Source organism: Lactuca sativa, chromosome 9 (genome assembly GCF_002870075.4).
Source record: "Lactuca sativa cultivar Salinas chromosome 9, Lsat_Salinas_v11, whole genome shotgun sequence".
NCBI lineage: Eukaryota > Viridiplantae > Streptophyta > Magnoliopsida > Asterales > Asteraceae > Lactuca > Lactuca sativa.
Window position 1 is genome coordinate 17,810,966 of NC_056631.2, and position 12,001 is coordinate 17,822,966.

A 12,001-nucleotide genomic window follows, 5' to 3' on the forward strand; every position below is an offset into this window, starting at 1 on the left:
AGATATAAGAACTAGCAACATTCTACTTGATAGAGAATTGCAGCAAAAAATAGCAAATTTTGGGCTTATAAGACTGCTACCAGAAGATACGACTCATCTTAGCACAAAATTCTCAGGGACTTTGTATGTTTAAAAGTACATATAACTTAACTACTAATTCAATTTGATTAAAGTAAATTTTCAATAACCAATGTTAAATCTTTGCAGGAATAGTGGTTATGTAGCACCTGAACATTTTTGCCATTATTTGTAGGACCATAGCTGTTCACTTCACCAACCCATTCCATGTCAGCACACGTGTAGCAGATAAATGCAGTGATGGCACCTTGCTTTTGCAGGTATATTGATCTCAAGTCTTGTTAGGGTTAAATGCAAAAAATAATAATAATAATAATTATTTACTCACATTCCCAGGTGATACTCCACTCACAAGTGAAGGCTAACTTAACCATACACGATTCTTGGCTGGACCTAAAAGACGGTTTTACCCTTGCTGGTGAAAGTCAAAGTAATGGAAGACCAACATCCGCCTTCTTTCCACTTGTAGTTCCTTCTACATCAAGAGCCGGAATCTTGTTCACTATATCCCTACCCACAAATGGCAAGCATTATTTTATTTCTCATTTTATCACTCATCTTTAGAAAAAATAATCAATCTCTCTTTTTTTTTTTTACAGATGAAGCGAAAGATATGAATCCTGATAGTGATACGATATTAAATATAAAATATAAAATATCTGGGGATAGAAATCATGGATCGCATACTCCTATGTTTGAGGATGAGTCTTCACAGATGTTGACTTTTAAGAGTGCTCTTGTTTTACAAAGACCAGTGTTGGAACCTTGTTTGGCAGTTGGTTTTCTTCCCCTTCCTCCAGAAGGCCTTAGAGTCGGCCAACTTTTTACTATGAAGTGGCGAGTTGAAAGGTTGAAGTATCTCGAGGACGAACAATACGTAAGTTTCTAAAATTTTTACTTTTTTTTTGGCAATAAAAAAGTAAAAATGACTTAAATGTTAAATCATATATTTGATTTGCGAACAGGATGAGGTAGTATATGAAATAAACGCAAATTCTGAAAACTGGATGATTGCTGGGAGGAAGCGAGGCCATGCACCTCTCTCCACAAAGCAAGGTACTACTAACCTTTTATAATCCAAATCCTCTTTCAATATCTCAACATTTAATAAATTAATAAATTTTATATCTTGATTTCGAAACCTTGTTGTCTAAAAATAAACTTAATGTATACAGGTTCACGAATAGAGATTTCAATCCTATGCGTGCCATTGGTTGCTGGGTACATGCGGCCCCCACAACTGGAGTTACCGGACATTGGTGAGGGTAATATTAGTTGCAACCCAGCTGGGCCCCACTTGGTCTGTGTTTCCCCTCCACCTCTCAGCTCCTCCTTCTGTATTCCCATTCCCATTCCTGCCTAGAGATGAAATCGTGACTTTTGTAGGTGCTTTGGTGTGGTGGTCCTAGAAATCATTAGTGGAAAGAGATACAAGGATGTTGACTACCAATTAGTCACTCAAAATCTCCTTGATCATGTAAGCATCTCATAATTAAGGGTTGGTTCATTCAACCCGTTCTTTTCATTTATGGTTTTAATGATGAAGGTATCTCAAACACTCAATGATTTATTTTGTATTCAGTGAGACCTTAAGCTTAGGTGAGAAGTTCTTACTAGCCTTTCTGTTGTTATGTGTATGATAGGCACGGGATCTACATGAGAGTGGAGCGCATCTGAATTTAATGGATGAGAAACTAGATCCTAGTGAATATGCAGTAGAACATGTTGTGGAGATCATCAAGATAGCATTGATGTGCACTCAACCACCATCAACTAGACCTACAACTTCTGAAGTGGTTATATGCTTTTAAGTGAAAAATCTCTTCACTTATGTATGTATGTATGTATGTAGGTATGTATGTATGTATGTATGTATGTATGATTTTTATTAATACCTTATGTATATATATATGCAGGAATGGGAAGGATTAATTGAATTGATGGGAACTGAATCAAGAGCTGTAGGGGGTCTTGAATTTTTACACAAGTAAGTTATGGTTTGCTTTTTTTTTGGTTTATAAGAAAGGGGCTAGGGGTAAAATTGTCATTTTACTAACGGTGCGAGTAAGAGGGACCAAAATCACAACAAAGTGAAACAACAAGGACTAGAAGGTCAACTAAAGTCTTGCCTTTTGAAGGATCAAAGTCTTCAGTTGAACCAACTACAATTGTTTGTCCCTAAATATAGATTTCTTTTTTCTTTTCGTCCCTACAGTTTCCTTTTTGCATATTTGGCCTCTTCTCCAACGAAAATGACTATTTTTGGGTCCAAAGTGGAAAAAATCAGCTATACTCAAGGACCAAAACCTTTACAAGAACCTCAAAAATAAGGACCAAAATTGAAACACAACTTTTCATTACAAGGGTAAACATGTCATTTTCTAATCCAAACTTTTTTCCTTTATGTAAATATAAAAATATATATTTTGCCCTCCCTGAAACAAACCTCAACAAGATGAAGATTGGAAGCACGGTTAAGGACAAAAGCAAACTCACAATTGTATTGTCTCATAGTTTTCTCAAAAGCTTCTTTAATGCTCACAACCTGCATGTTAATCAATTTTTATAGCATGCTCACAACGTATCTAGAAGTTTTGGAGGAAACGAGACACAAGCAAAAATAAATAAGCATGCTTATTTATTTAATTTACAATTTACAATACAATTGATAGATATATGAATCCATATGTTACTTAATTTTGTTCTTTTTTATTTTTAATATGTGCAGCATAGGGAGACATCAATGTCCTTCAAAACTATAGATGATGTCCAAGTCTTACTCTATGCAGTAAGTATTAAAGAAATAGCAATGCACTTTCATTCATTTGTTTCATATTTTTTTCACATTTCTCTAATGATATTTTTCCTTGAGTCATAGAATGATTGGCTCATATCTTGTTTTTTGATATTTATACGCAGTTTTTTTCTTACGTCGGTGGTGGCGAAGTTCAAGATTAAGGGAGACTTGTAATCATGTTTGGCTTTCCTTTCCAGTAAGAAACAGAGTTGTATGATTATTTGTTAGTTTTATAGGAATGTATAACACATGTTAGCAATGTATTATTTTTGTTTAACATTTGAATGATTTTTTGTATGACATTATAATTTGTGCAATTTATTTTATATTATGCAATGGATTGTATTTTTTGTATATGGTATTTTATTTCTGTTATAAGAAATTAAATGAAAATTTAATTTAAAAATTAATAAATATATAAATTTTTTTTTAAACATTTAAATTTACGATACGCAAAAATGTATGTCATCTTCATTTATGACATGGCCTTTCTTGACAGGGGCTTTCTTGATACGCATTGCGTGTCATTAACACGCGCGTCGTAAAGTTACGACACGCGAATGCGTGTCGTCTTCCTTTATGACAGGGCCTTCCTTGATACGCATTGCGTGTCGTAACCGCGCGTCGTAAATGCGCGTCGTCTCTCTTTATGACAGGGCCTTCCTTGACACGCATTTGCGCGTCGTCTGAGCGTTTTACGACGCGCAATGAGCGTCGTAAAAGGCCTTTTTTCTAGTAGTGGTACCGCGAGTAGTTAAAAAAAAATATTATAACGACACTTATATAAGTTATAATAATAGCTCAAATATTTATTATAAGTTCATAATAACAATACTAATTTTAAATATAAGCTATATTAAAATAAGGTAAGCATAACTTACTTACAAGGGGGTTTTAGCTAGGAGTCGGGCTCTGCAGGGGCAGAACTTCGTCGCTGAATCTTTCTAAGAAAGATTCGTGCAGCGCTTCAGCGCTCACCTTACTATACTAAGCTACAGAAAGAGAAGTCGAATCACGAGGGACCGAAATGCTCGGGGGATAAGGAGAGAAAGACTCTTGAATCAAGAGAATGGTGCAAGAAATATGAGAGCCCAAGCTCTTATTTATACTAATTGAATTTTCAAAAACTACCCTCCATAATTACTTAATGACCTTTTAGTTATATAAACAACTAAACACCCCTCTATAATACTATTATAAATGGATTTAATGATATTTGTACTAAACTAATGTTGAAAGAACTCAACATTAGTCTTATAATGACCGCATCGTCGATACCTTTCTAATGATATATACATATGTATATATATGTGTACGTATACATGATTTATACTTTATTTTAATACGTAAATATGTTATTATAATTTGTAACTCGTTCATACGAACTCCGTTTTTGACATTCTTTATATCCACGTGTAGGTGAAGACGTACTCTACAACTTTCGTTTAGACTCTGTCGGCTAATTTTGACTTTATTTTTAAAGTTATATTTTTAACAAGCCGGGACAAGATTGGTCTGTTTAAAATCTCATAACTTCTTCATACGAAGTCAGATTTGGGTGTTCTTTTTATCGATATTCTTAGTTTAACATATTCTACGACTTTCGTTTAGATCACTAAGGCTAAATCTCGCTCTATCGTAAATTCACTATTCACGCTTCCCGGTATCGTGCCGGTTCTGTCGTGAAACTTCGACGGGTCATAACTTCTTCGTTATAACTCGGATTTCGGCGTTCCTTATATGCACGGAAACCTTGAGACATATTCTACAACTTTATGTAGAGATATCGGGATTATCTTATACTTTAATTTTGACGCTTATTTTTATTATTTATTAATTATACATTTATAATTAAATTATAAGCACATAAATACACATAATTCACATAATACTCAAATATTTCATTTTTATTACTTCAAAAAAAGAGTTACAAGAGTTGACCTAGACTATTACATTGACAAAAATGCTTAGCCCTGAAACCCGGGCGTTACAATTCTCTCCCCCTTAGGATGATTCCGTCCCGGAATCATGCATCAGCAAACAGATGTGGATAGCGACTCATCATGTCATCCTCTGTTTCCCAAGTGAGATTCGGCCCATTCGAATGTTTCCATCGAACTAGCACCAAGTCGACCATCTTGCGTCGTAACTTCTTAGTCTTATGGTCAACAATTGCCTCAGGCTCTTCGATCAGCCTTTTATTCTCATCCATCCTTAACTCTGAGATTGGAATTATGTCGGGAACATCTCCCGTGAATTTCCTCAAATAACACACATGGAAAGTGTTATGAATACCATTGAGTTCTTCGGGCAATTCCAACTTGTAAGCTTGGTTCCCTATCTTCTGAAGAACTTTGAATGGTCCAATAAACCTTGGACTCAACTTTCCTCGTTTCCCAAATCGTATAAGTCCCTTCCACGGTGAGACTTTAAGCAAAACGGAATCCCCAACTTCGAAAGTTATCGGTCGTCTTTTCTTGTCAGCATAGCTCTTCTGACGATCCTGGGCTGCTAACATCCTTTCCCTAATCACCTTCAACTTCTCAGCAGTCTCATGGACTATCTCGGGGCCCATAAACTGCTTCTCTCCGGATTCAAGCCAACAAGACGGCGTACGACACTTCTGCCCATACAAGGCTTGATAAGGAGCCATCTTGATGCTCGAGTGAAAACTATTGCTGTAGGAAAATTCTACCAGAGGTAAGTGCTCGTCCCAATTCCCTTGGAATTCGAGGGTACATGCTCTCAGCATATCTTCCAGTGTCTGAATCGTTCTTTCGCTCTGACCACCAGTTTGCGGATGATAAGCAGTACTCAAACACAACTTTGTACCTAACTCCTCTTGTAGACTCCTCCAAAACCTTGACGTGAAACGACTATCACGATCTGATACAATCGTAAGAGAGACACCGTGAAGTCTTACAATTTCCTTCACGTAAGAATTTGCGAGCTTATCCATAGACCACTTCTCGTTGGCTGCTATGAAGTGTGCACTCTTGGTGAAACGATCCACGACTACCCAAATCATGTCGTGACCGTTCTTCGTCCTGGGCAGTTTAGTCACAAAATCCATGGTGATGTCTTCCCATTTACCCATGGGTACAGGTAAAGGTTCTAAACTCCCATACGGTTTCTGATGTTGTGCCTTAACCCTCGCACATGTTACGCACTCGGCCACATACTTCGCAACATCGAGCTTCATCGTCGGCCACCAGTAGTAGGGTTTTAGGTCCCTATACATTTTAGTGCTACCGGGATGAATCGAGTACATGGTCTTGTGTGCTTCTTCCATCAGAAGATCTCTTATTCCTCCCGTCTTAGGTACCCAAATTCGATCTTGGAATACCTTCAGTCCTTGATTGTTTGTACCAAACACTAACGTTCTTCCCAAACGTTCTTCCTTTCGGTCATTTTTCTCTAAAGCTTCTTCTTGAGCTTTCCTGATACTTTCGACAATCGTCGAGACGACTTCAATTCTTAACGCCCTTGGCCTTTTCCTTTCCAGATTGACTTTCCGATTGAGAGCATCAACAACAATATTTGCTTTACCTGGGTGGTAAAGTATCTCACAGTCGTAGTTCTTGAGAAGTTCTAGCCAGCGTCGTTGCCTCATGTTCAACTCCTTCTGATTAAAGAGATACTGGAGACTCTTATGATCAGTGAAGAGTTTGCACTTCGTGCCGTAGAGGTAATGCCTCCATATCTTTAAGGCAAAAACTACCGCTGCCAACTCCAGATCATGAGTGGGGTAGTTCTTTTCGTGCTCTTTCAATTGTCGAGATGCGTATGCTATCACCTTTTCTCTTTGGGTCAGAACACAACCCAACCCGACTCCAGAAGCATCACTATAAACCGCGAAATCTTCGACTCCATCGGGTAGAGAAAGTATCGGTGCTTCACGTAACTTCTTCTTTAGTTTCTCGAATGCCTCATCGTGTTTCTCACTCCACGTATATGTAGCTCCTTTATGAGTCAAAGCTGTTAATGGAGCAGCTATCGAAGAAAAGCCTTGGATAAATCGTCGATAATATCCGGCTAATCCTAGAAAGCTTCGAATTTCCGTGGGACTTTTCGGACGTTCCCACTTCATCACAGCCTCGATCTTTGCGGGGTCAACCATTATTCCCTCCTAGTTAACAACATGACCCAAGAATTGGACTTCCCGTATCCAAAAGTCGCATTTGGAGAACTTTGCAAAAAGCTTCTCCTTCTTCAACACTTCTAATACTTCCCGTAGATGCTTGCCATGCTCCTCTTGGCTTTTCGAGTAGATGAGAATGTCGTCGATGAACACTATCATGGATTTATTGAGGAATGGTTTACAAACCCTATTCATCAAATCCATGAATGCTGCGGGAGCATTGGTTAGCCCGAATGACATAACCAAGAACTCGTAGTGTCCATATCTCGTTCTGAATGCAGTCTTCTCAATATCCTGCTTTCTCACCTTTAGCTGATGATATCCTGACCTAAGATCGATCTTTGAGAAGTAGCTCGAACCTTGCAGCTGATCGAATAGGTCATCAATCCTCGGCAATGGATACTTGTTCTTCACCGTTGCCTTATTCAGCTCTCGGTAGTCTATACACATTCTCATACTTCTGTCTTTCTTCTTCACGAATAACACCGGAGCTCCCCAGGGTGATGAACTAGGTCGAATAAAACCGTTGTCCAACAGCTCCTGAAGTTGCGTCATGAGCTCCTTCATCTCCGTCGGTGCTAATCGGTAAGGTGCCTTTGCTATCGGTGTTGTTCCTGGTAACAAGTCTATACGAAACTCCACTTGTCTATTAGGTGGTAATCCGGGAAGATCTTCGGGAAAGACTTCCGGATAATCGCACACAACCGGTATATTCTGCACCTCTTTCTTCTCCTTCTTGGCATCGATTACGAATGCCAAGTATGATGCACATCCCTTTGACAAACATTTCCTGGCTTTCATCAGGGAGATGATTCCAGAATTCACTCTGCGTTTGTCCCCGTACACCATAAATGATTCCTTTCCGGGTGGGTTCACCTTTACTATCTTCTTTCGGCATTGAATCTCAGCATCGTTAGCGCTAAGCCAATCCATACCCAAAACGATGTCAAAACCGTTTAACTCTAAGGGTAATAGCTCTTCGTGGAATTCGTTTCCGTTTAGGTCAATGACGATGTTCCTAATACGATTACTAACAGGTACGAATTTGCCACTGGCAACTTCTACAATCAGGGCATTATCTAGTTTTTCTACAGGCAATGCTAATTTCCCACCAAATTTATGTGATACAAAGGAGTAGTTGGCTCCGGAATCAAATAGTATATTTGCAGGCAAACCATTTACAAGAAAGGTACCTGAAGCGACGTCTGCTGCCTCCTTTGCAGCCTCGAGCGTCATCTGGAAGGCTCTTGCCTTCGGCTTCGGTGGTATGTTGGGTCTTCCCGTCTCCTTCTTCTTCGGGCAATCCCTTGAAATATGCCCCTCCTCGTTGCACTCATAACAGACCTTCTTAGTGAACGTGCATTCATTGGCATAGTGCCCGGGCTTTCCGCATTTGTAACAAGTGACCCCTCCATCACACTTCCCAGAGTGCTTTTTCTTGCACTTGTCACACCACTTCGCTTCTAATCCTCCTCCTCTCGAACCAAACTTCGAGAATCTACCCTTCTTTCCGGACCTTGAGGATCCGTCAAATTTCCTTTTCTCGCCAACCTCGACTTTGCTGGCAGCTCTTCCCTTAATCATATCCTCCACAGACTTGGCAGCCCAGATAGCTGCCTCCAAAGTAGGTGCCTGACGCACTGGCACCGCGTACTCCCATGGTAATCCCTTTGCGTACTTATCAATTTTCGTCAGCTCATCCGGAACAAGACGCAAGGCAAATTCCATCTTTTCTGTGAAGTTGTTCGTGTATTCATCGATTGACATGCTCCCCTTCTTTAGGGTTAGAAATTGGTTCTCTAGCTCGAGCAGGTTTTGAGCTGAGCAGTACTTTCGTTTGAATTGTACCAGAAATTCTGCCCATGTCAGTTCCAGGGGTTTGTTGGGGCTTAAAGTCTTCCCCAAAGTATTCCACCAACGTACAGCGCCTCCTCGAAACTGACGCACTGCAAACGTGGTCTGTAGTTTCCCTCTGCAACCGCATGTCATGAAAGCTAACTCCATCTCCGAGATCCAATCCATGACTCCGATTGGATCTTCCTTTCCCGTGAAAGTCGATGGCTTGCAAGTCTGAAAATCCTTGTACTTGCATCCATTTCTCTCGAATCCGTCATCTTGGTTATTTTCTTGAACTATTGGTTGGTTGACTTGACCAACAGTTCCACTGTAGTCTCCTTCCTCAGTCTGCCCTTCGTTCAACTCGGGCTGTTCGATTTGAATAGTGCCTTTCTCTCGATTTTGCTGGAGCAAACGTCTAGTTTCCTCCATTTGACGATCCAACATAGCCTGGATCATCGCTTGCACTCCGGCCATCGTGACTGGTTCAGGTGCAACTTCTTCTACGACAGGTATTTGTTGAACCACTGGGGGTTGGTTCCTATCTCCATTCGCGTTCACGTTTCCGCTACGGGTCCTTGCCATCTTGATCTATACACCGAATAAGGTAAATTTAGATCTTTATTTAGGATAGACGTTTAAATCGTCCTTATCACTCCGAAACGTTTACATGCTAGTTCTAATATCGTAGTCGTACGTTTAGAATCCTAAACACATAAGGTTTCCAGATCCGGTCGGCAACAGACCATAGATCCGAACAATTAACAGCATATTATGCACAAAACATTTAGCACATAAAAGCATTTTAGGCACAATTCCTAAAATAAGCTAGTGCTCACACCTCACAATCATCGCTTAGCATTCTAAGTTTAAGTCTAGAAATCCTACAAATTCCTAGTTCGCTTAAACTAATGCTCTGATACCAACTGTGACATCCCCAAAATCACGGCCAGAAAAGACCGGTTTGTTTATGCTTTGTTTTAAAAATCAGAGTTACATTTTAAATGAAAGTGTTGCGGAATTTGTCCCAAAACAAAAATATGATAAAGATTTATCAAAAGCATTTCCATAGAAATGTATTTCATTAAAAGACTCGGGATGTCATGTTCGTACAGATCAAAAGCATAAACAGTACAATATAAGCCTTACTACATTATTTCATATCTACAGGCGTATATCCGTAATCCCTCGTCCAAAACATCACACCTATGCTCATGCGCCACTACCTGTAATACATAAAACTGAGTGGGTCAGGCTTGGGAGCCTGGTGAGCACATAGGGTTTTCAACCCACAATAAATAAGTTTATTAATTCAATCAACAATAACCCGATTACCCGTTCCCGTTATCCTCACTTTACGTCCCTAAACACCTATCATAAGGGACCTAGCCTAAGGATCATCATCGGGACGGACACTACTGCTAAGGGGATTCCTCAGCAATAAATGTCCTAAAGGCAACCATGTGGGGGATGGAGTACACCGGTGAACATATCGTTCACAAACACCTACAGGTTGCGAGCCTGCTAGCGTTCCACTGGACTGTCTAGAAGAGTCCGTGGTCGTCATCCATACTCCGCTAGATGATAGAAACAACAACATCAACATCGAGGTCTCTCATCATTTTATCACACATCAGCTATTACATCTACCCATGTTTTACCCCAACATTTTCGTAGATATAAAATACATATACAGTTTAAATCATTGAAAACATGTATAACAATGTTCATCTAGCATAGATAGCAAGTATTCAGATAATATGCACATATAGCACGTAATTTATATAAAATACTTCATATCTATGTGTAAGCTGAAAGTAACTATGCACTCACTTGTTAAGGTGATGATTCCAAAATCGGGCAGCGCTTGCTTCTAACGATTCTATTTTCCTTCGACGAAACCTAACATTATTATCGCTAAATTTTAGTCTAATATTTACCGTGACCAACTATTAGTCTTAGTATTATTATTATTATATAAGCGTTAAACAATATTTTCCAACCACTATGTACAGATAGGGGCCAGACATAAAACACCGGAGGGCAGGACCATTTTGGCATATAGCACTTCTGAAATCCAACAACCCTATGCGGCCCTTTAAACCAGATTCCTCGTACCGCGAGTAGTTAAAAAAAAATATTATAACGACACTTATATAAGTTATAATAATAGCTCAAATATTTATTATAAGTTCATAATAACAATACTAATTTTAAATATAAGCTATATTAAAATAAGGTAAGCATAACTTACTTACAAGGGGGTTTTAGCTAGGAGTCGGGCTCTGCAGGAGCAGAACTTCGTCGCTGAATCTTTCTAAGAAAGATTCGTGCAGCGCTTCAGCGCTCACCTTACTATACTAAGCTACAGAAAGAGAAGTCGAATCACGAGGGACCGAAATGCTCGGGGGATAAGGAGAGAAAGACTCTTGAATCAAGAGAATGGTGCAAGAAATATGAGAGCCCAAGGCTCTTATTTATACTAATTGAATTTTCAAAAACTACCCTCCATAATTACTTAATGACCTTTTAGTTATATAAACAACTAAACACCCCTCTATAATACTATTATAAATGGATTTAATGATATTTGTACTAAACTAATGTCGAAAGAACTCAACATTAGTCTTATAATGACCGCATCGTCGATACCTTTCTAATGATATATACATATGTATATATATGTGTACGTATACATGATTTATACTTTATTTTAATACGTAAATATGTTATTATAATTTGTAACTCGTTCATACGAACTCCGTTTTTGACGTTCTTTATATCCACGTGTAGGTGAAGACGTACTCTACAACTTTCGTTTAGACTCCGTCGGCTAATTTTGACTTTATTTTTAAAGTTATATTTTTAACAAGCCGGGACAAGATTGGTCTGTTTAAAATCTCATAACTTCTTCATACGAAGTCAGATTTGGGTGTTCTTTTTATCGATGTTCTTAGTTTAACATATTCTACGACTTTCGTTTAGATCACTAAGGCTAAATCTCGCTCTATCGTAAATTCACTATTCACGCTTCCCGGTATCGTGCCGGTTCTGTCGTGAAACTTCGACGGGTCATAACTTCTTCGTTATAACTCGGATTTCGGCGTTCCTTATATGCACGGAAACCTTGAGACATATTCTACAACTTT

At 39.0% G+C, this 12,001-nt stretch overlaps 1 protein-coding gene across 1 annotated transcript; it reads left to right on the forward strand.

The window, feature by feature from the left end:
- Positions 1-216: 216 nt before the first annotated feature.
- On the forward strand, positions 217-1,463 carry LOC128128413 (trafficking protein particle complex II-specific subunit 130 homolog). The gene is made up of 5 exons (XM_052767314.1): positions 217-338; positions 415-601; positions 678-955; positions 1,044-1,134; positions 1,254-1,463. Exons 3-5 carry the CDS (start codon positions 692-694, stop codon positions 1,439-1,441), a joined length of 543 nt encoding a protein of 180 aa, XP_052623274.1. The 5' UTR covers positions 217-338; positions 415-601; positions 678-691; the 3' UTR covers positions 1,442-1,463.
- The last annotated feature ends 10,538 nt before the right edge of the window (positions 1,464-12,001 follow it).